Consider the following 25,685-nt stretch of genomic DNA (forward strand, 5'->3'; position numbering starts at 1 on the left):
CATACAAACTTTTTAATTGTAAGTTAAAATGTAATTAAGAAAAAGACAAATACCAGGGTAGTTGAAGATATGGTTAATTGGTTAAGGGTTCTTGTTGCTTCTCCAGAGGACCCTAGTTCGGTTCCCACTCACATCAGGGGGTTGGGGGCTCATAAGTGCTCTTAACTCCAGCACAATGGTATCTAACAGCCTCTTCTCTCTCCTGCAAGCATTGGCATGAACATAGCAGGCATACACACATTAAAAAAAACAAACCACCAAATGTCAGGCTACACCCACATCTGCAATCAGAACACAGATCTGTTTAATAAGCACACTGGCTGGTACTAACATCTCACACGGCTCAAGCTAGACTTGGGTACCATGATACTTTGTTCTGTGTCAGTGGCCTGTCTATTCCCATCTCCCCAGGAAAAACTCAGCAAACCCTATAGTAGAGGCTGCTAGAGTAGAGAGATTAAGACAGTACCTGGGTTTAGCCAAGCTCCGATTCACAGACCCAGACTGGGAGGTGCAGGGAGCTGGAGCCCAGCGGCCTGGAAGGGAGGCTACTGTCCCTTGGGGTCTGTACGTACCTTACAGGATCCTTTAGCGCGAGGCTCGGTTTTTGGTTTTTTTGTTTTGTTTTGTTTTGTTTTGTTTTGTTTTTGCCCACTCCAATCAGGAGATGCACATGAGGCCCCGCCCCCAGACCAACTAGCCCGTCTACTCTGGACCCTCTAGGTTCACGAGTTCCTGCCCCCCCACCCGTCCGCACACTAAGTCTACTAGAGACAATGAGGTCGAGGCTCCGCCCCTTCCAGGCACACTCTGTGCCTTAGGCTCCGCCCTCGAGGTCACCCGGTCTGGCCCACTCTGGTTAGGCTATGTGCCAGAGCCTTCTCCATAAAGGCTCCACCTCCAGCCAGAATCGCCCCGCCTTCTCGGGAGAGGCCGACTGTGATCGAGGCTCCACCTCTTCACTGCAAAACTTCTCACGGGAGGTCCTGGATTCCCATCGGCGCACGTGTACTCCGGTCCTGTGGCCTGTCATTGCGCTGATTGTGCTGCGCGCGCATCGCATACCTCCTCCGTACCAGTGCGCAGGCACGGCCCCGCCCCCGTTCCTTCGGCGCTCCGGAGACCGAGTCCCCACGAAGATGGCGGCGCCGCTCGTACCCCTCTCGCAGCAGGTATGGTGCTGGGGCGCGCCGCTGTGCGGGGCGGACGGTGGTTGCCACGGGAGGGAAAGACTTCGCGGAAGTGCGGCTCCAGGGGACCGCGGAGGCGCGCGCTGAAGGCTCGGAAAGCGGAGTGGCGGGGGCCCAGCGGCTCTGAAGGTGACAGGCCGGTGCGGTCCGCGTACTCTGCGCTCGGCGACCCTCCGAACGGCTGCAAAGAGGTCATGGGGTGCGGCCGCTGCGCCTGTCTGCCCCGCCTGGGGCCTGATCAGGCTGGAGGAGTCCTGCGAGCAGCGTCGCGCTTCGTTCCCGCGGAGGCGGGCGAAGGCTGTGGGCCCAGCCGCCAGTCTTTGTCTCCCGCGGGGTTGGGCGTCGGGGCGGGTGGTGTCCCAGAGTGGAGTCGCAAGGGAATCCGGGGCACGCCCGCAGCGCCTCGGGTCGCCTGCCCTTCTTCCCCCAGGAGCCGCTTCCGCTCCTCTGCGCTGTCGAAAAGCGCGGATCCTACGCCCCCAACGGTGGGCACCGGTCTGCGTCCTCAAAGTCGCTGAATGCTTTTCTTAAGCCTGTCAAAAGCCACAGGGACATACAGAAAAGCCGTTGGAAGGCCATTGTGCAGAAACATTCATTCATTCTTCATCCCCTCTCTAACGTGCTTGGGGTCAGGTGCTTGGGAGCTCAGCAGTCTCCCACTGGCAAGGTCTCTGGTTTCTTGCAGGTGACACCCATAAGAATTAGAAAGTACTCCTGTCCTGCTAATTTGCCAAATTACCCGTTTGTTCCCCACAGCGTATTATAAGCACTTTGTTAGAATCTTCTTTCACAGGAACATGGTTACCAGTGAGGAAGCATTTTATATTCAGATCTCAGGCCCCAACTCTTCCAGAGTGTCCTTGAAGCAAGCTTCTTAGCTTCAGCACATCAGTTACCTCATTTGAAAAATAGAGCTGTAAAATGCATTAGCAGGAAACCGTGAAAGCACATTTTGCCTAACACATTGGCTTTTTTGTCATCAATAAATTCGGGTGTTTGGGACTAAGACCACAGCAAGTATGAATCCCAAAGCTGCTAAGAACTGCTTGGCAGGCTGATGCACCCAGGTCACCTGGTCTGAAGGAGAGGGAAGTGCAGGGTAGTTAAGTCCTGGAAGAACCAGCCACACAGCAGCCTTGTCACTATATTAACATGTAGAGAGCAGTGGTTATTAATTAACATGTTCTTACAGCACCTGTGATTGTCTTCTGTAAATAGTTAAGGACCAGGCAGTTGTGTATTGAGATGGATCCTTGCTATGTCACCTAGGCTGGCTTCCAATTCCTGCATCCTCCAGGCTTCCAGGTAGGGTAGTTGGGACTTCAGATGCATGTGGCCATGCCTAGACTTAAGATGTCATTGTTAATAGGCAGGTACTACCGTGTAGGCTCAGGGGAAGGAAGGGATGTCTCAACTAAGCATTAAGGAGCACATACTCTTGGTATGTGTGTGTGTGTGTGTGTGTGTGCTCTGTGTACAGAGACCAGAGGACAGCTGTGGGTGTCCACCCCTTTGCTGACAGGTTCTCATTGGCCTGTAGTTCTTCAATTAGGCCAGCCTGGCTAGTCAGCAAGCCCAGGGAACCTCCTGTCACCTCCCCAGCATCCTGTGGTATTTTTATTTGAACTCTGGGGATAGAACTTGGATGCTCATGCTTTCAGGGCAAGCATGTTACTAACGGAGCTGTCTTCAGTCCAGTCAATATCTCATACTTTTTGAGGAAGGTCTTTTCAAATTTTCTAATTTTGACATTAGCCATAATTTGGATTTTTTAAAAATTTGAGTCATGATAGTAGCTGATGGGAGTTGGATACATGCTGTCAATTTTTTCTCAAACACCACAATATCAAGGAAGCAGTTCCTGACCAAGTGTAATGTCGATTCTCAGCTAGCACTCCAGTATCAGAAAGTTCTAGGCTAGCCTGGGCTATATAATGAGGCCCTATCTGGGGGAGGGGGAGGCTCTATTTTACTAGTAAAATAGTTTCAGTAAGACCGTGTTTTGTCATACTGAGGTGACAGATATAAAAAACATGAATCAGTTTTATGAGATTCACCTTGTTAGACCCTCTGGAATAGAATCCTGATTCTTCTTCCCAACTTCTCACTTGCCTGTCACACATGTTCTCCATGGCACCATGATTGGTCACTTCTCTGCTCCTTACATACCCTAGCTATGTCGTCTGTCATGGTGTTCCTGAGGGCTGTTCCTTTTTTCTGAGGCACTCCAGCCTTTTCTTCTCCTCTGGTTTGATTCCTTCTCTTCCTTCAGCAAGCAACTCAGATATCATCCTTCCCAGAGGCCTTTGCTAGTTGTGGCACACAGCCCTACAACCGTACAACTCTCTTGTGGTGCACAATGGGTATGGGGACTGTAACTGCACCTACAGAAGCTCCTACATGGCCTGCCTTCCCTGTGTGGGTTGTAGCTGTGGGTAGGAATAGGGGCTGAACCAGCAGTTAAGGAGACATGGCCTATGGTGGCTCACAAGTTCAGATGCCTTCTAAGCTGCTTTCCCTCCACCCTTGTGGTTTTGTGGTGATTTTTTTTTTTGTATTTATTAATTTATTCCTGTGGGGGGGTTGTGTACCATGGTGTATGTGGTCAGAAGACGGTTCTCTTGTATTCGTACTCTGTGAATTCTAAGTCTTTCTGTGTAGTTCAGACTGGCCCCAAACTTCTGTGTTGATTTGCCTGCCTTAGCCTCTAGAGGACTGTGATCACAAACAATGCCTAGTTGCTCCCTATCTCCTGGTTAGCAGAAGGCCTGGCCCAGGACCCCCACACCTGTTTTTATAAGGGCAGTGTGTCGAGGGTTGGGTTCTTGGTTTTGCACATGCTGGGCATGCGCAATCCTTAAGTTTATGTGTGTGAGTGTATATGTGGAGGTCAGAATATAATCTGGGAGTTGGTTCTCTACTTCTACCATGTAGGTCCTGGGCATCAAAGTAAGGTTGTCAGACTTGGTAACAAGTGTCCTTGCTGAACCATCATCATCTCATTGGCGCTCAGTTGCCCAAGCTGACCTTGAACTCATGGCAGTTCTCCTGCCTCACCATCCTAAATGCTGGGGCTACAGATGTGAGCCACATCCTCAGCTTCTATACTTGCCCCTTTTTGTCTTAAGGTGTGTGTGTGTGTGTGAGTGTGTGAGTTATTTGTACCAAGTGTGTGCAGGTGCCCATGAAGACAAGAGGCTGTCAGATCCCTAGAACTGGACCTTGATGTTGGGTATTGGGACTGAATCTAGAACCTCTGCAGTAAGAAGGGCTGAGCCATCTGTCCAGCCCTCTGTGCTTGTACTTGCAGCTCAGATATAGATGTTACTGTTACCCAGGCCCTTAGAGTAAGCCTAGCAGCGCACATAGAATCACAAGGGAAACAGGGCATGGAGAATTCTGGGATGCCATTTGGCTGAAGTATTCTGAACAAAAGGCTGTGGTGTCGTTGAGCCTCTAGCCACAGGACCAGGGAGATTCCCTGCTCCTTTTTCTCTGCAGCCCAGGGGATGTTTCCTATCACTCTCTGCTCTCTTCTCCCCAATTCCATCCTGACCTGCCTCTCACACCAGATTGCTCATGAGTACAGCAGACCTCCAGGCCCCTTTCTCTTCTAGAGATTTTGGAACAGAGTCTGACCCCTTGCACACAGCCTCCTCCTGTGTCCACTCAGCTTCCTTCTGTCTCCTTCCTTTCTCTCTGCTCTCTGGTCCCAGCCTCTATGCTCAGTACTCTAAACCTGCCTCTTTCAGACTCTGACTCTCCCCCTCTGGGAACTGCTGGACTCTGGAATCTGCCACTTCCTGAACTGGGCAGTTCTGCAGGGACATTGGGGCCTAGGCCTGCAGCACTGTCCATCAGTCTTGATGCCTTCTTTTCTTCCTACTAACCTTCTAACTACTACTCCCTGGTTCCAGAACCTTCATAACTTGCATTCTCCTCTCAGGTGGTTAGGTAGCTCTGGTAAAATGCTTGCCCCCTCAAAGTGAGTCTGGGCTTATGAGCCAGCACCCCAAAGTCCTGTTCCACTCCTTCCTGGCCCCACCTGACGTTGCTGACTGGCCTTGCTATTCTGGTCTCGTGTCCTGACCCCTGGCATTCACTCAGTAATAGGCTCTGTTGATCCCGTGGGGCACTGGTAGTCTGACTTCCCTTTTGAATTCCTGGACCTGAGATTTCTTTCTGCTGATTGCATCTGTAGGGTCTTTGTTCATAGAAAGGGGGTGCCCTAGGCTAGTCAGCTTCCTCCTGGTATTATTTCTTATGTCCAGGGGATTTGGTGTCACTTTCATGAGCCACATGCCATGGTTGTAGGTCACGATTGTTTCTGGTGCTGTGGATGAAGCCTAGACCCCTTGCATGTACCAGGTGGTGCTTTACTGGCAAGGTATACCTCCTAGCCCCTGTAAAAAGAATCTGATTATTGGATGAGACCCATAGTAGTCAGGGACTTGTGAAATGTGATATAGTGTCACATTAGAGTTAAACCATTGATGGCCGGCTGTAGAGCCCCCTCCAACCTTATTCTTCCACACAGCCTGCTGAGCACTCTGCCTAGAGCTCTGGTGAGGCTAGTGTGTCTGGAATGCATGTTGAGGACCTGGGGACATTACTTTGTCCCCTTGTGCCTATGCTGTTTTCAAGGATCTTTTTGGAAGGCTGGTGACTGTGCCATTGCCCTGATGAACAGAGAGCAGGGTAGGGGCAGATTTGGCCTCTGCTGAACCTCCAGAGTCCCTGACTGCTTTTGCTGACTCCTAAGGTCTTGTCGAGCAAGATCACATGCTTTCTCCCTCAGCCCTAGTTTGCATGCCTGTCTTTGAACCTGGTCAACTGCTCTAAGGAGCCAAGTACCTGTCTTTACATGAGGTGGCTCTGGAAGCTGAGCTTCACTTTGGCCTCAGCTTGATGTCACTGGAGCAGCCAGTGTCCCTATAGAAAGCTGTTCTATGCAGTGGATCTAGCGGGAACTTATCATCCAGCATTAGGAAGAGAATTTTCTGTGAGTTGGGGACCAGCCTGGGTTACATGGTTCCAGGTGAGGCAGGACTACAGAGTTAAACCTGACTAAACAAAAACAGTAAACAGAGGGAGAGAGATAGAGCACATGCAGGTGGGCTGGCTATATTTTATGTTAATCATCTTGGACACCCTGGTCATTGTTGTGGTTGCTGACTGTGTAGAAGGGTAAGCTGAGGTCAGAACCATCTGATCCCTGGCTGGGTTGTGCCTGGCAGCCTTACCTGGCCTGACTCTGACCCAGCTTCTTCTATTGTGCTGTAGTTTCCTGTCCTGGGAGGATTGTTCTCAGGTACCAGTATGACATTGATGTCACTGGCTGCCTGCAGTGACTGTCTCTCAGGAGTACCTGCTTATCGCTTATATCTTTTCACTTTTATAAAAAAAAGATTTATTTATAAATTATGTATAAGCACACTGTAGCTGTCTCACACACACCATAAGAGGGCATCAGATCTCATTACAGATGGCTGTGAGCCACCATGTGGTTGCTGGGAATTGAACTCAGGACCTCTGGAAGAGCAGTCAGTGCTCTAACCACTGAGCCATCTCTCCAGCCCCTTGTACTTTTTAAAAGAACATTTTTATATTTGTGTATTTGTGTGGGTGTGAACATGCCACTACTGTGTGTGGTCAAAGGACAACTTGTAGGAGTCAGTTCTTTTCTACCTTGTGAATCCAGGGCCGGAGTGTGGTTCTTCGGGCTGAGCTCTGCCTGCTGAGCATCTATCTGGCTGTCTTTATGTTCTGTATGTATTGTGTGCGTTTTGGGGAGAGGGTTAAGATAGGTATTTTATTTCCTGAACTTGCTATCCTCCATTCTCAGCTGTCAAGCACTGACTACACCTGGCTTCCATGCTCTTTGTCACTGTGAGTGACTCGGGGGCAGGAGGAAGGTGCTTTGGTAAATAGCACACCAGTGTGTGCCTGGACTGCAAATGAATTCTGAACAAAGCTGATAGGTGGCTGCTTGTCCAGAGGCTGGTCTGAGGCCAAGGGCTGCAGGGGGAGTGACACTTAGTCACTGTCCTCGAGCAGGGCCACAGCTTGCCACTGGACAGGGTAGTGGCTCCAATGGTCCAGGGCATGATGGCTTCCACTCCCTGTGGGGTTTAAGCCATTAGCCACTGTGGCTGATGTGGGCTTTGAAGCAACTCTGCTTGGTTTGCTGTAGGAGTGCTGGGCTCTGAACTAGAGCCTCCTTTATGTATTCTGGGCTAATGCTTTCCTTTGCTCTCTATCCCCAATGATCCCAGCAAGGTTCCGATGGCACAACAGTTGGGGCTGCCTGCTCTATAGGAGAGCTTTCACCCTCTGATTCCAGCCAGGGTTGCCTCTTACTGACCAGAAACCCTGCCTGAGAAGGGCTGACCCCATCAGCAGGTGGTACACCAGGGTTTCCACCTCCTAGCACTACCTACCCTGTGAGCTGTCCCAAGGTCTTTGCACCTGCAGTGTCCTGACTGGAATATCTATCTCCTTCTCTACTCAGATGCTCTGCCTGCCTCAGCTGGTTGTCTCCTTCTCCTCAGGGGAGCCTTTTCTCATAAACAGCTAGCAGGTGTGGTGGACTCTCTGCATTTTGCTACATGTCTGTTTGTGATTTCTATATTTTTGCAAACTTGCTGTCTCTCTGTCTCATTTAAAACAAAACAAAACAAAACATATTTTGAGACAGGGTGTTATGGAGCCCAGGCTGAAAGTCCGTGAGTAGAGGATAAAGACCTTGCAGTATGGTTTCCCCACCCTCCATTCCATGATGGTGATGACAGACATGCACTGCCAAGACTGTGCTCCACCAATTAAACTATAGCTCCGGCCTTAAGACATTTATTCTGGGAGGTAGAGAGATGTCTCTGCAGGTAAGAGCACTGACTGCTCTTCCAGAGGACCTGGGTTCAGTCCCCAGCATCCGTAGGGCAGCTCACACCTGTCTGTAACTCTGACACCCTCATACAGACATATATACAGGCAAAACACCAATGCATGGAGGAGAAAAAGAAATAAAAAATAGTCACACTCTCCCAGTGTGACTCAGGCTCTTCAAAGTTCTCACCTCCATGCTTTAGCCTCCTGAGCAGCTAGGTGGCCGGAGCAGCCACCATTCTTGGTTGGGAGTTCCTTGATAGAGTAATTGATCCATGGCGTATTACCTCTCCCTCCCATGCCTTATTATTCATTCTGTATTCCAGGGCGTGGCTGCATGGTTCACATTGGAGCTATCAGAGGAGTCCCGGGGTAAAACTCCGGATGAGGCTGGGCAGTATGCACTACCAAGGGCTATGCTGGACATGGGTGTGTGCTGTCAAGAGGAAGGGAAGCAGTAGCCGTGAACCTGTGAGACGGCTTAGTGCATAGAGGCACTTGCCACCAAGTCTCTGAGGTTGTCCCTATCACTCCCAGTGGAAACTTGGTATAGGAACTGGGAGTCTGGGCCAAGTGGGGCTACTGTGCACCTGCTCACACCGTAACCTGTGAGGATAGGGCATAGCTTGTGGCAGGTGTGTAGAGGCCCCAAACTCTTATCTCTACCCCTGCAACGCCAACTCCCACCGTGTGAAAAATGCAAGGAGAAGGAGGGTTCAGGACTGGTTTCCATGAGTCAGAACTTAAGAATCACCCTTTCCTCAGTTTGGGGCCCAGGGCATAGGAGTGGGAGAGACGCTCTGCCCAGGAAAGTTGCTCAGTCCTGGCTGGGGGAACATTCAGTCCCAGCACTTAGCACGGAAATCATTGTGACATCCAGGGGTGACAGTGTCTCAATGTTTTATGAACCTCATGAGGAAAAGAAGGCAGGATGGGGTGCTGCCATGAGTTTGACTGAGGGGGAGCGAGCAAATGTGTATGAGTTTGTGCATGAGTGCACTAACCTACTGTGATCTCAATTGATATGGGCATTCAGTAGTGAAGTTGCTTTGCCCGCTCATCTAGTTGGGCAGGGGAGAGGCTGGGTTGTCCTCCTAGGCCTAGTCTACAGTGCTATGTTCTTGTCTTTGGGAATGGTGGGGGAGGCTTTGTGCTGGCCAGTGGGACTGCAGCATGTGGTAGCCAAGCAGAGGGCACACTGGCTTTTTTGTTCTTCCTCGTCTACAAGTGGCTTCAACCCTGCTCCTTTTACCTGGCCAGTTTATGCCTGTTTGTGTCAGTTGACTGGACTATGGCTCAAGATCCTGGCAGTGACCAAGGCTGCTGCTGATGTCGGTGATTGTCCAGAGTGGGAAGGAGGGATAGACTGTCCCTTCGAGGCTCAGGGGCCTGTGAGGAGTCTTGGCAGGTTGGAAACACTCTAGTGGAGGCCTAAGGCATTCAGACCTAAATCTTGGTCCCTGTGCTCAGGTAGGGGACAGTGGGCTAGGCAGAGGTAGAGTCACTATAGAAGAGAGATGATGGCCTCCAGGGGCCAGGAAGGAAAGGAGTCTCTCAAGGCCCAGGGCATTTCTTGCAGATACCGTGTTGTGCAGAATGGGCTTCTTCGGAAGGTGGGAGGTGGCCCTGGATGTGACAGAAAAGTCTGCTGAGGTGCCCTTTGGGGTGACAACCCCAGGTTTTCCAGGATGCTGTTCAAGAACAGACAGAGGGGAAGGTGGACTATGATGGGTGGTGAGTATCTGGAGACTGAGAAGTCACACTTTTGGGTACTGATGTATCTGTTGACTGTCCCTTGGACACACTCAGTTGGAGGCTACTTGAAACAGTCTTCCCTACTGCCCTGGGTGCTTTTAATGGTGTCCTGGAGGGAGGCAAAATCATACCTAGCCTCAGCTTCTGGGAGGTCAATCTTGTTGGGGCTGGTACCACCCAGCCCCCTGGTTTGCAGGCCCTTCCCAAGGCTCTCACCCCAGTCTCTCAGCATAGTGTGAACAGCCTTGTTACCTAGCAGGTAGGTGTTCTTCTGCCTGATTGAATCCTACCCCAGCCCACCTTTGTCTCTCTTTATTATCATCATTGTAGTTGTTTGGGATGGGGTTTCATTGTTTACCACAAGCTGACCTGGACCTCCTTACTACTGGGATGACTTGTGTGACATGTGACTTCTGTGCTCTCTGCTGCAGAGTCCTTGCTTCAGCTTTGAAGCCCCTTACTGTGCCACACAGTCCCTGTTTATCATCCTGGACTCCCTTTGTGGGCTGTCCTTAATGAAGCCTAAGCATTGTCAAGCACACTGCATCTGCATCCGCAGGCCCTGTCTGGTGGGAAGAGTGCTGGAGCTGAGGGCCTACTTCTGTTTGGGGGTGTCGTCTGCGCAGGGTTGGAGAAGGATAGAGGGGAGTTTCTAGGGACAGCATGAACTTCCACCCAGAGCCATGTGATGGAAATTCGAGGATCACCAGGCTTTGGTGGTGGGTTTTGGAGATTGAGACTCTAAAAGGAGGTTTACTGTCTCAGGGCTGCCCAGCAATCCAGGGCTGGGCTAGGAAGGGAATCCACATCTGTTGGATGGAGCTGTTGGAGCACAGGACTACTTAGCTGTCTTTCTGTTTTCTGAGACAGGGTTACCTTATCTCAGACTTGCCTACACAACTCACAGCCAGTTTCCTGCCTCTCAAGTGCTAAAGTGACTGGCATGTGCCACCATGTCAGGGTGGAACTACTTGCCTTAGTGAGCCAAGTTAAGGTGGTTGGAGGAGCTGGCAGAGGGTGCTGGTTTGAGTCGGTTTGGCCCCCATAAAAATGCTCAAGCACTGCCCAGTGTGGAAAAAAAATCTAGCCTCCTCCTGGCTGCCTTCAGCTCTCAGCTTAGCACCATGTCTGCCTGGATGCTGCCATGATGATAATGGACTGAACCTCTGAAACTGTAAGCCAGTCCCAATTAAATGTTGTCCTTTATAAGAGTTGCCTTGGTCATGGTGTCTGCTCACAACAGTGGAAACCGTAACGAAGACACAGAGCCAGGCAGGCTGCTTTCAGGTCTGTTATCTCAGAAAGCTGCTGCAAGTGACCTTTGCTCTCAGGGTCATTTCTTGTAGAGTATCACCTAGGTAATAATTGATGCTCTCTGCTTTACACTAGTTCCACACATGGAGAAGACAAGTGGCCTCCGGTTGGGGTGGGCCGGGGTGGGCCCACCCTGCTTAGAGTTGTCTCTAGATCATTCAGCTCATGGAACTGTTTGGGAATCTAAAATTTTCCTGTCTCCACTTTCTCATTCACTTTGAATGGGCCAATCAAAACAAATTCAAACACAGTAGCCTGTGGGGGCCAGACCTACTCAAACCACCACCCTCTGCCAGTTCCTACAACCACTTGTCCTGTGGACAGAGAAAGATGGGACCAGTCTGGAACTCCAGAGAACATGGAAGAGGCAAGCCAGCTACCAGGGAAGCCTTGTCAGTATGGCCCCACCACACCATTGGTAGTTTTCAACCTTTGGTCTTGTTCTGCGGTGCTGGGGACGGAAGCAGGACCTTGAGCTGTGGCATGGAGCTCCATGTCCTCCCTCCTTACTTTCCCAGTGTTTGGCAACTGTGGCTGCTGTGTCCCAAACTAAGGCATCCTTTCTGCTGTGTTGTGTCAGTCTCAGTCCTCAGCTGCTTACCATCCCTGTCTGTCCATTTCCAACTTCAGGAGGAAACAGCCCTCTCACCCTTACTGCTACACATCTGGACAGGTTTTTCTGGCGCACTTGAAACTGCTGCTGTAGCTGGGGTACAGATGTGTGCTAGCGCTGGAACCCAGAACCTCGAAGCACAGCACTTTTCTTCCCATAATACTCACCCTGCCTAGAAAGGCAGCTCTTCAGGGTTGGGCAAGAGCCTGGTCTTATTGATGGAAAAGTTCTCTTCTCTCTCAACATCTGCACGTCAGCAGCCTGGCTGTCCAGGCAGAGAAGTACCTGGCCACGGTCTTGTACTCAGGGGCCTGACTTGCTGGAGGGAGAGGAAGGACTGAATAACAGCATAAGCTCACCACAGGTCGCCCTGCTCTGCCATCTCTGCATCAGTCTTTTCAAGTCCCTCATCCAGCCACAAGCACAGTTTTGTTTTTGCTTTTCATTGTAGAGTCAGGGTCTCACTATGTGGTCTGACTGGAGACCTGTAGCCCTTCATCTCCTGTCTCAGCTTCAGCTGAGGGAGATACAGGCAGGTACCACCATCCCAGCTCAGACCTGTTTCTTTAATTCCAAGGTCTTTTGTTTTGGTTTGGTTTGGTTTGGTTTGGTTTGGTTGTTTTTGAAATGGAATTGCAAGAGGCTGAGGGCGACCTCTAACTTGCTATATAGTTAAGAATGATCTTTACCTTAGCTTTAGAGTTAGGGCACATGAGTTTGTGCGTGTGCATACACAGACACAAAAACAAACAGTGAAATTGTTGTAGTCAGGTGCACCTGTGACAATGGTCCCCCCCACCCCCACCCCTTTGCTTTCTTCCTTCCTCCAATTTCCCGGCAATCAGCAGCTGGCTGTAGCTATGGCTTTAGCCTGGTGATCAGACTGTGAGCAGTCACCTTTTGGGACTGGCCTCTTGTGCTTGGGCTCTGGTTGCTTTGTGTGGCCATAGGGTCTGTGTGGTTTTTTTCTAGATTATTCTGTTATACTATTTTATTTGTATGTTATGTCTATGGTACATTTTTCACTTTAATTTTTGTGTGTGCCTGAGTGTATGCAAGTACACGTGTGTGCTACGCATGTGGAAGTTGGAGAGTTAAGTAGTGCTGAATGTCTTCTATGGTCCACAAGACTGTCACAGTGTTCCTGTAGAGGTCAGGGGTTGGCTCTTGGAGGGTTCAGGGCTTTTGACAGATGCCCTTACTAGCTGAGGGCTCATTGATGTCTAGAGTGGCTGCCCTCTCAGCTCTGAGTTCTCACATCTCTTTACAAGAGTTACAGATGGGGCTGCAGAGATGGCTCAGCGGCTGAGAGCACTGACTGCTCTTCCAGAGGTCCTGAGCTCAATTCCCAGCATGACATGGTGGCTCACAACCATCTGTAATGGGATCTGAGGTTTTCTTCTGGTGTGTCTAAAGATAGCAACAGTGTACTCACATATATATAATAAATAAGTCTTTTTAAAAAAAAAAGTTACAGATGTATTCAATCAACCACACTAAACCTTTCTTTGTTTTCTTTTAAATGTGCCTGCTAGGGATCTGAGTCAAATTTTCATGCACACACAGCAGGCAGCTCACCACTGAGCAGCACCTCCTCAGTCTAGAACTGTGCTCTCAGCTCCAGGGTTGTGCTCCTCCCCTTCCCTGTCTCTTTCCCTCTGCCTCCCTCCCAGCTTGTTGAGCTATATCTTGGCCTTCAAGTATGTTTTTTTGGAGGGGGCCTGCTGAGCCTAGGGCTAGTTATTCCCTGCCTCAGCCTCTAAGGATTGGTATAACTGGCTTGCCCTCGAACTGTGTCTAACGTGCTCCATTGGTGTCTGCTGAGTTGACTCTCTGGGAGTCATGGTGTGGCTTCCAGCAGGGCAGGTGGAAATGTGTAGGCTAATGACAGGGTGCTTTACACACCAGCTCTTCTTGTTGAAGAGTAGAGGCCCAGGACAGCTGCAGCATTGTGCAGTTGTGGGGTTTTTAGTTCCCTGCTCAGCAGCTGCCCCAGGGGCATGTAGTTTTGGTTTTGCTGCTGGTTCCTGGCATCTAGCATCTTTGAAATTTCCCCATCTGTGTCTTTACTGGAGCAGCCCTGTGTGTTTTGCCAACCCAGTCCTGTGTCGGAGGACGAGTACTCTGCAGACACCCGACCTGTTGTCTCCAAATGTTCGGTGAACATTTGAATTTGGGCAGCTCGAGGTAGTCTTTCACTGTAGTGTCCAGTCTAAGGGCTCTTTTTCTTTTTAAAGATTTATTTATTTTATTATATGAGTACATTGTAGTTGTCTTCAGACACACAAAAACAGGGCATCAGATTCTATAATAGATGGTTGTGAGCCACCATGTGGTTGCTGGGAATTGAACTTAGAACCTCTGGAAGAGAAGTCAGTGCTCCTAACTCCTGAGCCAATTCTCTAGTCCTTAATAATGTTTCTTAATGAATCTATCCTAAAATTAGAGGGTAAAACAACACTTGCTTTCAAAACTTAAACAGTTGTGGAGCCATTCCGTAACCACTAATATTTCCTAGTTTGTCAAGCTGCTTGTGCATGTCTCGTGCTGCCGTGTTTAAAAGAACAAAAGATGTTTTTACTTCCATGAAAGTTACAGTGGATACAGTTTTATTTGTCACTTCAGTGCTGTGGATGGAACCTGGTCATGGCATGCTCAGGAAGTGCTGGGAATGAGCCAGCTTGAATGTGCTGCGTAGGTTCTGTAAACGTGCAGCCTGCACCCCAGCTTCTCTTTCTTCACCTATCCCTGAATTCTGAAGTTTTTTTCCTGAATGTCTTATATTTTTACATTTTATACTGAGTGAAGTCATGATCATTTGAGTTTTCACCTGTACCACCAGTGTGTGACCTTCAGGCTGAGAGCCACTTTGTTCTGTGTTGCTCCAGCACTGTGCTGAAAACTGTCCTTCTAGCCACCAAGCCACCTCCTTCCTTCCAGCCTTTGGATGAGGCTCCTGGTGTGGCTTCTACTTCTTTTAAAAAAACATTACACTTATTTATGTCGGGGCACTGATTGTGTGTGGAGGTCAGAGGACAACTTGCAAGAGTAGGGGTCAAAAACTCAGGCTGTCAGACTTGGGGGCGAGCACCTTTAGCCACTGGGCCATCTCTCCTGCTCTGCTTTTATTAGACTCCATTGGAACAGGGCTCCAGCATTGCAGACATGGAGGCTGTCATGCAGGGCAGTGTGGTGCCTGCACACCTGCAAGCCCAGTGCTTTCTGTGGAGGTGGAAGCAGGGTGACTGCTGGGAGTTGAAGTCCGCCCGAACTGCATAGTGAGTTCATATTGACATCCTTGGCTATACTGACACCATGTCTCAAAATGCCAAGATAACAATGGTAATAATGAGCAAACAGATCCAAGTGGGTGTGTCTCACAGGCTCTGTTATGCTGCGTGGTGTACACTTATATTCTGCCCATTGTATCTCCTTGATTGACACATTAGCCTTTCTTCCTCTTCTTTCTCTTCTTCTGACTTGCTTGCTTTTATTTGTGTGTGTTGGTATCTGCATGAGTTTGTGTAAAATGTACATACAGGTGGCACCTTTGGAGGTCAGAGGAAGTGTCAGGTTCCCTGGAACTGAAATTGTAGGCAGTTGTGAGCTGCCTGACTCATGTCTTTGCAAGCTCAGTTATGTGCTCTTAGCCACAAGCCATCTCTCCAGCATCTTCCACCATTGATTCCTTAAAGAGGGGTGGGTGGCTGACCAGATGGCTCAGTAGTTAAAGGCACTTGCTTCTAAGCCTCACAGCCCTGAGTTTAAGTCCCCTGGACCCACAGGAGACTAATCTGTCCTATTAACAAGAGTGCATACATGTATATACAGCTTTGAATTGACACACTTTTTATTTTATTTTTTGGCTTTTTGAGACAGTTTCTCTGTGTAGAGAGTTCCTGGCTGTCCTAGAACTTGCTCTGTAGATGAGGCTGGCCTCAATCAGATATCCAGATATCCATCTGCCTCTGCCTCCTCAGCGCTGGTATTAAAGGCACCACTGCCTAGCTATTTTTAACATTTTTTAAAAATCAAAAAGCTGCTAGAGATGTTTGCCACCAAGCCTGGTGATTCGAGTTTGAACCCTGGGACCTACATGGTAGATGAGAATTGACTCTTGACACCTGCATACACTGTAGCACACACGTGTACAGGTGTGTTATTTAGTTCTGCATTTCGGTATCAGTCTGAGAATGATTCCACAGTTAGCAGAAGTCTGGCTAGGGTTCAGGGAAGTGGCTTAAGCCTGCACATCTGAGATACACGGGTTATTGTCTGCAGTTGTATTGTTCCACCTCCACAGCAGGACCCAGAATTTGTTTGTGTGCCTCTGCCAGCTCTGTTCCATGGCTGGTCTTAACTTTGCTGAGTAGACAGCATGGGATAGCATCTCATTCTGTTCTGTAATGCAGGCTACCCATTACTTTGCTTAAAACCCCAAGAGGGTTCCACAATACAGGCTCTACAGGCAGGAAATTGCAAACCTGACCTTCTGGGACTGTCATGCATGAAGTGTGCTAGGAAGCTCCCTGGGCTATGTGTGCAAGTCTCCTGGGAACAGCTGAGTTCTGTGTTAAGATGGGCGGTGTGATAAGAAAAGTGCCGGTAACCTGAAAGAGGCCAAGTAGGAAGCCCTGCTGGCCTGGACACTTTGCAGCCAGATATTCTCCGAGCACTGGTGTGAGTGGGGAACGGTGTCCTCCATTGCTTGCCCTTCTTTATGGTCTGTCTTGTTTCTCATTTTTACCTTTATTTATTTATTGAAGTGTTGAGAATAGAACCTAGGACCTTGTCTATGCAAATTGATGCTCTGCTGAGCTCTGTTTCTTTGTTAATTTTAAAATAATTTGATTATTATGGAAGAGGTAGAGCATGTGCCACATTGTGTGTTGAGGTCAGAGTTAGCATAATATGTGTATGGTGGTTAGAGGACATAGTGTGTATATGAAGCCACCCTTTTCTTCCATCCTTATATAGGTTTTGGGGATTGAAGTTAGGTTACCAGGTACAGTGGTGGTGGTTTGAATGCAAAGGCCCTCATAGACCACATATTTGAGGCAGTGGCACTATTTGAAAAAATTGTGAGGTTTAAGAGTATTGTGAGGATTTCTTCAACCAAAGAGCATACATGGGCTGGTCTGAGCCCCTGGCACGTGTGTAGCTTTGTCTGGACTCAGTGGGAGAGGATGTGCCTAATGCTATAGAGACTTCATTGCCTGGGGTAGGGGAGGGTATGGGAGGGGCAGGGGAAACTCCCTTTTAGAGGTGAAGGGGAGGTGAAATGGGGTGAAGAACTCAACTCTGGGAGGGGGCAACATTTAGGATGTAAATAAAAGAAATGATTAAAAATTTAACTAAAAAAGAGGTGTGGCCTTGTTAGAGGAGGTGTGTCACTGGGGGTGAGTTTTGAGGTTTCAAGACAAGCTACAGCCCTTGCTGTGTGCTGCTGTGCTCCTGCTAGGATGACCATGGACTCAGCCTCAGCAACAGCCTTTTTAAAGTGGATATTCTCTGTATTTACATTTCAAATGTTACCCCCCCCATTGCCATCCCCTTCCCCCTCCTCTTCTATGAAGTTGCTCCTTCTCCCAATCACCTTCTCCACCTCATCGCTTTGGCATCTCCTACACTGGGAAAACTAGCCTTCACTGGACCAAAGGTCTCTCCTCACATTGATGCCAGACAGCGCTATCCTCTGCTACATATGCAACTGGAACCTTGCGTCTCTCCATGTGTGCTCATTGGTTGGTGTTTTAGTCCCTGGGAGCTCTGGAGGGTTTGGTTGGTTGATAATGTTGTTCTTCCCGTGGGGCCCAGTTTTTGTTTGTTTGTTTGTTTGTTTTTCAAGATAGGGTATCACTATGTAGCCCTGGCTGTCCTAGAACTCAGCCTTGTAGACCAAGCTGTCCTCAAACTCACAGAGATACACCTGCCTCTGCCTCCCTGGTGCTAGGATTAAAGGTGTGTGCCACCATTGCCCCCAATTTAAAAAGAAAAAAAAGCTTTTTTTGAAACAAGCTCTTATGTAGCTGAGGTTGGCCTCAGACTTACTATTTAGCCAGCGATGACCTTCACTTCTCTGTCCTGCCTACTTCTCCCGAGTGCTGGGATTATTGATGTGGTTGTAGAGATGGAGCCAGGCTTTGTGCATGCCAGGCAAGTACTCTGCCAGCTGAGCTACTCGACCCTCTTAATGTTTTTGGGTGTTTCTGAGGCGGGTCTTACTGTGTAGCCCAGGGTTGAAAGAGCTCACCACAGCTGCGGGTCATACTTCATGACCAGTTTTTCTGTTCCTTTCTGCTTGTCCCCACTGCAGAGAGCTGGAACACAGGACTAGCACTCACACCCCTGCAGGCCATGTTTTTCACTGTGTCTGGACTTCCCTGTGCACTTCAGACTGTGTCTTCCTCCTCTACCAAGGGCAGTATGTGCTCCCTGGGGAAACAACAGGCTGTACCTGTTTTCAAGTGGCTTTGGATATTCAACCTCTGGCCACTGGCTGGTTTGGTTTCATAAAGTACACTATTGTGGAGCTCCAAGAGTACATTTTATCAGTTCACAAGCCCATGTAACTGCCCAGCTCTGCCCAGCTCTGCCACACCTGAGCTATCTTTGCAGCAAATTAGGATGGAGTGAAGGCCTCCCAGCCTGGGGCTTCTGTAGACTCAGCACTCACTGCCTGCATGGGGAAGGACCATTGTCACACCAATAAACAGGAAGTAGCATATTGTCTGCCCTGTCGTGTTGCCCTATAGGATGACTGAATGAGGAACTCGAGGCCAGGCCTGGTAGCATAGGTATACTACCAGTAATCCCAGCCTTAGGGAGCAGAGGTAGAGCTTGCTGAGAGTTTGAGATCAGCCCAAGCTAAGTTTCGAGTGCTAGATGGGCTAGGGATACAAATCAAGAAGTCCTTGTCTGAAAACAGTCTTCAGATGGAAGTGCTGGATGTGAAACATCGAGTAGGCTGTGAGGAGCGTGGCTTCATGTTCTCAGGTATCCCAAGGTGCCTGAGCCTGCCCTTGTCCTGGTCCTCTTCTCTTGGGGAAAGCATTGGGATGACAGGCATGTGTTTCACTGTGATCTGTTTATTAGGAGAATGGATTATACAGACTTTTGTCATTTATATTCTTTCTTTTTTGTCTTTTCACCCCTGCAACCTGTTGAGGGCTGTAGAGCGCCTACAATCCCCCAGTGATGGGCTAGGGGCATAGCTCAGGAGCTCAGGTAGAGCTGGCCTAGCATGTGTGAGGCCCTAGGATCAATCCTGAGTTCTATAAAACACAACATAAGCCCTTCTCAAAGATTCAAAAATCTAAACAAAACAGCAAAGCCAGTGTGCATGGGTGTGGTGTGGACATTGCAGCAGAGCTGTAAGGACACAACATTGGGTATCTCCTTGCTTCCACTGTGTATACTGCTCTGACAGGCTCAAGAGCTACTGGGATTATAGCTGCCCTTATACATGCTTTGGAGATCCTAACTCAGGCTCTTATGCTTGCCTCTTGAGCATCTCCTCAGCCCCAGAGGTCCAAGATCTATCTATATCTGAAGCTCAGTTTCAGCTGACCATGTAGGATGTATATGGTAGGAACCTGCTCTTGGCCAGGCCCTGCCATGGTTGGAGCTGCTGGGATATGATCCCTAGACCATCCCCTCCACAGGGGTATTGCCACTTTCCCATTTTCTCCAGAGCTGTGGTGTTTTGAAGCTGCTTCAGCAGCAGTGTGCAAAACTTCGTGTCCTTCCTCTCTCCCATGTCACCCAGCTGGAGGAAAAGTGAAGGACCTCAGGGATTTGCATGCTATGGTTTAGGAGGCAAGTGTGGTATTCTGGCTGTGTAATGGGCTGTTGCTATCCTCATGCCCCGCAGCCTCTTGCCCTCAAAGCCTTGTCCTCTGTCTGTTTCCTAGACTTATGGGTAGTTTGTGTGGCAGCTGTGGGCAAACGGAGGGTTCTGTTCTAGTCAGTCTGGGAGCTCATTTTGGGGACCCGTGTCTGTAATATGAGCTAGCTGTGACTGCAGTTTCTATTCATACCTGTTTCACAGATTGACCAAGGCTGTGGACTGAGGCTTGGATGGTGTCACAGTGAACATGTAGGCAGCCTGCAGCTGTGGCTTCAGTGTCTCCAGGAAGCAATGGCATAAAAGGAAGTGTGATTATGTGTGATGTTTACTATGTTTCTTCATCTGTGCGCACAGCACTCTGCTGCCCTGCCCCTAGGCTCCTTAGGACGCAGTCCCAGGGTTGGAACGTTGGGCCTTGTTTATCTTGATTGTGGATCTGGCAGTTTTGCTTGGTTTGGGTTTTGTCTTTAGACAAGGACCATCGGTATCACAGACAGGCCAGGCTAAGGAACTGTGTATTTGTTTTTAAAGACAGTCACAATCTTCCGTGGCATTTTTACTTGGCACAATGTTCTGGTACAGGAGTAACTCACTGGTTGGATGTAATTAGGTGTGTGGTCTTTTTTTTACAAATGCATTCAGGGACAGTGACTTGCTTATAACCTTCTGAGAAAAATAAAACATTGTTACATTGTTAAAAAAAAAAAAAAAAGACAGTCACATTATATTAGCCCTAAGTGGCCTGGAATTCACTTTGTAAACCAGCCTGGCCTCAAACTCACAGAGATCCTCCTGCCTCTGCCTGCTTAGTGCTGGGACTTGAAGACGTGCACCACAGACCTTAAGGAAGTGTTGATAAACCTCTCATGGCTCAGAAGTCCTTCCTCCTTCATATCCCCACAGCAGTGTGGACAGCACCCTTCTTTAAGTTACCCTTAGCTCCCTCTCTTCACTCAGTACTGCTCTGTTTTGTGATGGGTGCCCAAGGCTAGACCATTGATCAAGAACAGATTTTTCTCCTTTAAGCCCGGGGTGGCTGGTATAGCCAACCAGAACACCCGCATTTAGCCAGGCAAAGGGATTGGCCATGACAACACCCTCCCATGGGGAGTCACTTCCAGGGTGGTAGCAGCCTGAAACTTTAAGGTATGGAGCCCCTGGCTGAACCAGAAGGTGCCCCTTCCCCCACTGCTCAGTGGAGTTGGTGCTCCTGAATTTGGACTTCAGTCTTCCAAAAGCCCTTTCATACAGTGGCTTGGTTGTTTACTTATTTTGTTTTGTTTTGTTTTTGAGACTGGGTAGTACTAAATACCCCCAGCTCTCCTGACTCCCAAGACTCCTGCCTCGGCCACCCCTTGCCCCAGGGCTGGAGACCCCACTGCTGCCTAGTGGCTGCACACTGCACTTCCCTACTTGGGTGGCTTCCTCCCCATAGAGGAAGATGACTCCTTCCTCCCCATAGAGGTGTCCCTTGAGGCCAGTGAGGGAGGTAATGGAATAAGTGGGAACCTGTGGACTGAAGCCTGGACTGAGCCAGATATGTCCTGGCTGAATGTGGGGTGTCCTTGGCTTCCTGAACAGTGGGAGTGGGTGCTTTTAGCACAAGTTTGTGTGTCCTGGAGGGCCCCTGCAGCATGAGTCTGTGCATTGTCAGCTGTTAGGCAACTGGTAGGGGGGCCTGAAAACAGCCACATGCATGCTGGTGACCCAGGGTCACATACTGACACTCCTCCAACACATGGGGCTTGGAAGGAGGTAAAGAAATAGGACTCTGCTTCTGCCACTGTCTGTGTGAGCCCTCTGTGCTGGGGTTGTGGGGTGCACACATCCTTACTAGACCCGGGACATATTTGGTGATGCCAAACATTGTGTATTGTCACCTCCACTTAGAGGCTAAGGCAAGAGACCATTTGGCTCAAGGCTGGGTATGGCAGTTTGTATATTAGCACTCAAGAGCCTGAAGCTGGAGGATCTCTAGGACTTTAAGGCCAGCCAGGGCTATCTAGCAGTGCCTTGTCCCAACAAAAAATGAAACAAAATGACAAAAGACCAGCCTAGATAGTACCTGAAGAGAAACAGGCCAAGGTGGGAGGGTGCTTCTGTGTTGGCGGGTCACATGTCTGCTTGTGAGCTCTTTATGACTCTTCTGTTTTGTTTAGATTCCCAGTGGAAATCCGTTATACGAGTCTTATTACAAGCAGGTATGTCAGCATCTTCTTTTTCTTTTTATATTTTATTTTACTTTTCTGTGTAAGTGTGTGTTCACTCATGCCATGGCATGCCTGTGGAGTCCAGGGGACAACTCTTAGGGGTCAGTTTTCTCTTTCCCTGTGTGGGTCCCAGGGATCAAACTCAGGTTGTCAGCCTTGATGGCAGGCACCTTTGCCCACCAACCATTTCTCCAGCCCATCATTGCCTTTCTATGTGTTGTGTATGTATGTACTCTTGTATGCAGAACAGCTCAGCCACTGAGTTGCACCTAGCCATACATTTGTAGTTGAATTTGGGCGTGCATTTGAAGCAGCTTTCAGTGAGTACACATGGAGACGGTGCCTCTACACAGATGTGTTGACTCTTGCTGTCCCCTTTGCAGGTGGACCCTGCCTACACAGGGAGAGTTGGGGCAAGCGAGGCTGCGCTGTTTCTGAAGAAATCAGGGCTCTCAGACATCATCTTGGGGAAGGTAGGGAAGATGAAACATGGCCTCCCTGGAATGAAAGCAACTATGCAGACCTTCCCTGGGGCAGGGCCAGGACACCCGAACCTCTTAGCTGTAACTGAAGGTTGTGAAGACAGGCCTGGATAAAGCTGTTAGATCTGGCCTTCCTTGTCTGTCCTCACACTTGGGAGACTAAGGCAGAAGGATCGGTCTGGGCTACATAGTATGACCTGATTTTGCAAAGATAAGCAATAGCCACAATGCCAGGTATGGGGAGTGCTCCTTTAATCCCAGCACTCTTGAGCCAGAGGGCAATAGACTCTTTGGGTTAGAGAGCAGCCTGGTTAGTCTCAGGTGGTAGTCACCTTCAGGGTGTAGGCAGCAAACCAGAGCTACAGGTTCATGTTGCTGTGTAGTGATCTAAATAGGCATCTTCACCCTCAGGGGCTTAGTGGGCACAAGGGGTTCTACGGGCCCTGCCACCAAATAACCCTGGCCTGGCAGGGCTGTTGGCTATTGGTCCCAGTGCCATGACAGAGAATTGGTTAATGTAACTTCTGTTCTGTGTATTGTTGGTGAGCAGTACTCACTCTCACAGGCACTTTTATGTCTCCACAGATATGGGACTTGGCAGACCCTGAAGGTAAAGGGTTCTTGGACAAACAGGTATATATACACACATGGAGCAGGGGAGGGCCTGGGGATCTCAGGGGCTGGATTACTTGTGCGTTTCTTCCACTGTCTGCTATAATCCACACTGCTGCCAGGCTCAAGTGGGGAGTTCTCACTGTGGAATGCAGGGTTAAGTATGCCCAGGCCCCTGACATGCCTTTGACTGGCCTGTGCCTGTCTCAGCTTCTTTACCTGTTGCTGTGGTAAAGTGCCTAGACAGAAGCAACTTGGGGAAAGGGTGCCTGTGGTTCACAGTTCCAGGTACAACCTACTGTGTGTTTGTGTGTGTGTGTGTGTGTGTGTGTGTGTGTGTGTGAGAGAGAGAGAGAGAGAGAGAGAGAGAGAGAGTGTGTGTGTGTGTGTGTGTCTTGGGTGGAAGGCAGTCAAGGCAGTGGGAACCTGAAGTGGCTGGTCCCGTTCAGTCAGGAGCAGATAATAAATGCAACAAGCTAGTGCTCAGCTGCTTTTTCCTGTGCCCTCAGTCCAGGCCTAACCCAGGGGTGGTGTGGCCATAACACAGGTAGGCCTCTTTATCTCAGGTAACCCAGAAAAACACTTCATAAGCCAGCTTGCTTGAAGCAGCTTCTCACTGAGACTTTCTTCCTAAGTAGTTCCCATTGTACCAGGTAGACTAACCTAAACACCAGGAGACTAGAGAGACGGTTCAGCTGTTAGAGTTCTGGCAGCTTAGCCATCTGCAATTCCAGCTTCAAGGGATCGATGCCCTCCTCTGTATCTCAGAACACACACACACACACACACACACACACACCTTTAAACAAAACAAAAACTGTAAATAGTTAAAACATTTTAAAGAATTAAGATAATTAAATGAATTGTTCCTGGCATGGTGGCACACACCTTTAATCCCAACACTGAGTCAGTGGAGGCAGATGGATGGGTCTCTGTGAGCACCAGGCCAGCCAGGGTTACACAGTGAAACTGTCTCAGAACACACACACATTCACAAACACATACACAAACACACACACACATGCAACACAGGATGACGACAACACAGAAGTATGCGTGCGTGCGTGCGTGCGTGCGTGTGACCTGTGGAGGTCAGGAGAAGAGGTCAGCTTCCCTCGGAGGTCAGGTGACAGACAGTTGGAAGCTGCCTGATGAGAGCGCTGGGAAACGAGCTCTGGCTCTCAACCATGGAGCTGTGTGTTCAGCCTAAAGACTGCTCTATAACAAAATAATTTTACACTTATGTAAAGATGCCAAAAGTAGTTTGGTGAGTTCCTATGTACCCCTTCTAGCCCCATGTCTGTGACCAGTTCTCCCCAGGGATGCTTATTCACACAGTTCTAACACCAATTCTGACTGCTGTTGTCACAGCACTAAACCAGGGCCTGCAGCCAAGGTGGCCATGTTCCAGTTCAGTCTACCATGGAGGTGTATGCAGGAGCCCCAGGCTCTGCTCTTGAACATTCTGCATGGACTTGTGTCTGTCCTCAAAGTGCTGGCATCGGAAGCCTTGCAGCAGGCTTTGCAGTGCTGTGCTGACAAAGTCATGAAAGTGGTCCTGGCCCTGGGTGCCAGTGGGTTCCCCCGCTCTTCTTACAGCTGCTGTCTGAGGCTGTTCTTGTGTCCCAAGTCCTCGAGCCTGGCCACCTGTTAGCCACCAACATCTCCCTTGCTTGAGATTGGGGTATGCAGCTGCTTAGTGAAGGTCCTGAGAACCTGTTGGTGGCTCCTCAGACCTTCATACTGACATTCTCACTTTTCCTGCTGACACCATGTGTTCCTCCACAGCATCTATGAACATGGATCAGCCTATGGAAAGCATAGCTCTGAAGCCATCCATGAAATACTCATGGTGTTTGTACTTTTCAGGCCAGGAGAGAAGCTACCACTGTAGGGTCTCACCCTGTCTCAGCCTTTGTCACTAAAAAGATGACCAAAAGCAGGTGGTGAGGAAGGGGTTTATTTGATTTACAGGTTATAGTCCATTATTGAGGGAAACCAGGGGAGGAACTAGAGGTAGGAGCTGAAGCAGACGCCATGCAGAATCACTGCTCAATGGCTTGTTCCCTATGGCTTGCTTAGCCTGCTTGCTTGTAGAACTCAGGACCACCAGCTCAGGAGTTCTGATGTTCCATAGACAGGTCCACAGGCCACTTTGATGGAGGCAGTTCAAGGTTCTTTCTTAGCTCACTCTAGTGTGTGTCCAAATTGACAGCTCACTACAGAACATAGGTCGTGCAGGCCGTCAGGAGGCTGAGAGTTCCCCTTCAGACTCAGCTGCGTAGTAAGAGCCTGTCTCCAAAAAGGCTAGAGAGATGTCACAGTGGTTAAGAGTGCTTGCTTCTCTGGCAGAGAAATGGATTCAGGTCCCAGCACCCACACCAGACTGCTCACAATCACTTATACCTTCAGCTCCAGGAAATCTGACATTTCCGGACTCTAAGGGTACTTATACTGGTGTGCACACACTTGTCAGGTGGTGTGGTGGCACATGCGCTTAATCCCAGCACTTGGGAGGCAGAGGCAGGTAGATCTGAGTTGGAAACTATCCTGGTCTATAGAACAAGTTCCAGGATAGCCAGGGCTACACAGAGAAATCCTGTCTTCAAAAACCAAACCTGCCAAACAAACAAAGAAACAAGCCAAAAAAAAAAAAAAAAAAAAAAAAAAAAAGGCAAGGGGCTGTAGAGCTTGTTTAGTAGTTAAGAGCACTGGCTGCTTTTTGAGAGTTCCTGAGTTAAATTCCTAGCCACCATCTATGATGGAATCTGTTGC

At 49.2% G+C, this 25,685-nt stretch overlaps 1 protein-coding gene across 9 annotated transcripts in view; it reads left to right on the plus strand.

Moving 5' to 3' along the window:
• Positions 1-1,053: 1,053 nt before the first annotated feature.
• EPS15L1 (epidermal growth factor receptor pathway substrate 15 like 1) overlaps positions 1,054-25,685 on the plus strand; it is a 91,612-nt gene continuing 66,980 nt past the window's right edge. For 3 of the 9 annotated variants that reach the window (XM_080928715.1, XM_080928718.1, XM_080928722.1), the window contains exons 1-4: positions 1,057-1,172; positions 21,766-21,807; positions 22,200-22,289; positions 22,884-22,931. In XM_080928715.1, the coding sequence (XP_080784841.1) occupies positions 1,140-1,172; positions 21,766-21,807; positions 22,200-22,289; positions 22,884-22,931 (213 nt within the window). In that variant the 5' untranslated portion in view covers positions 1,057-1,139. Of the gene's footprint in view, positions 1,173-21,765; positions 21,808-22,199; positions 22,290-22,883; positions 22,932-25,685 lie in introns of all 9 variants that reach the window. The other 6 variants (XM_080928717.1, XM_080928723.1, XM_080928716.1 and 3 more) reach the window with 4 other exon arrangements.

The sequence above is a fragment of the Micromys minutus genome (genome assembly GCF_963924665.1).
Source record: "Micromys minutus genome assembly, chromosome: 14".
Classification (NCBI taxonomy): domain Eukaryota; kingdom Metazoa; phylum Chordata; class Mammalia; order Rodentia; family Muridae; genus Micromys; species Micromys minutus.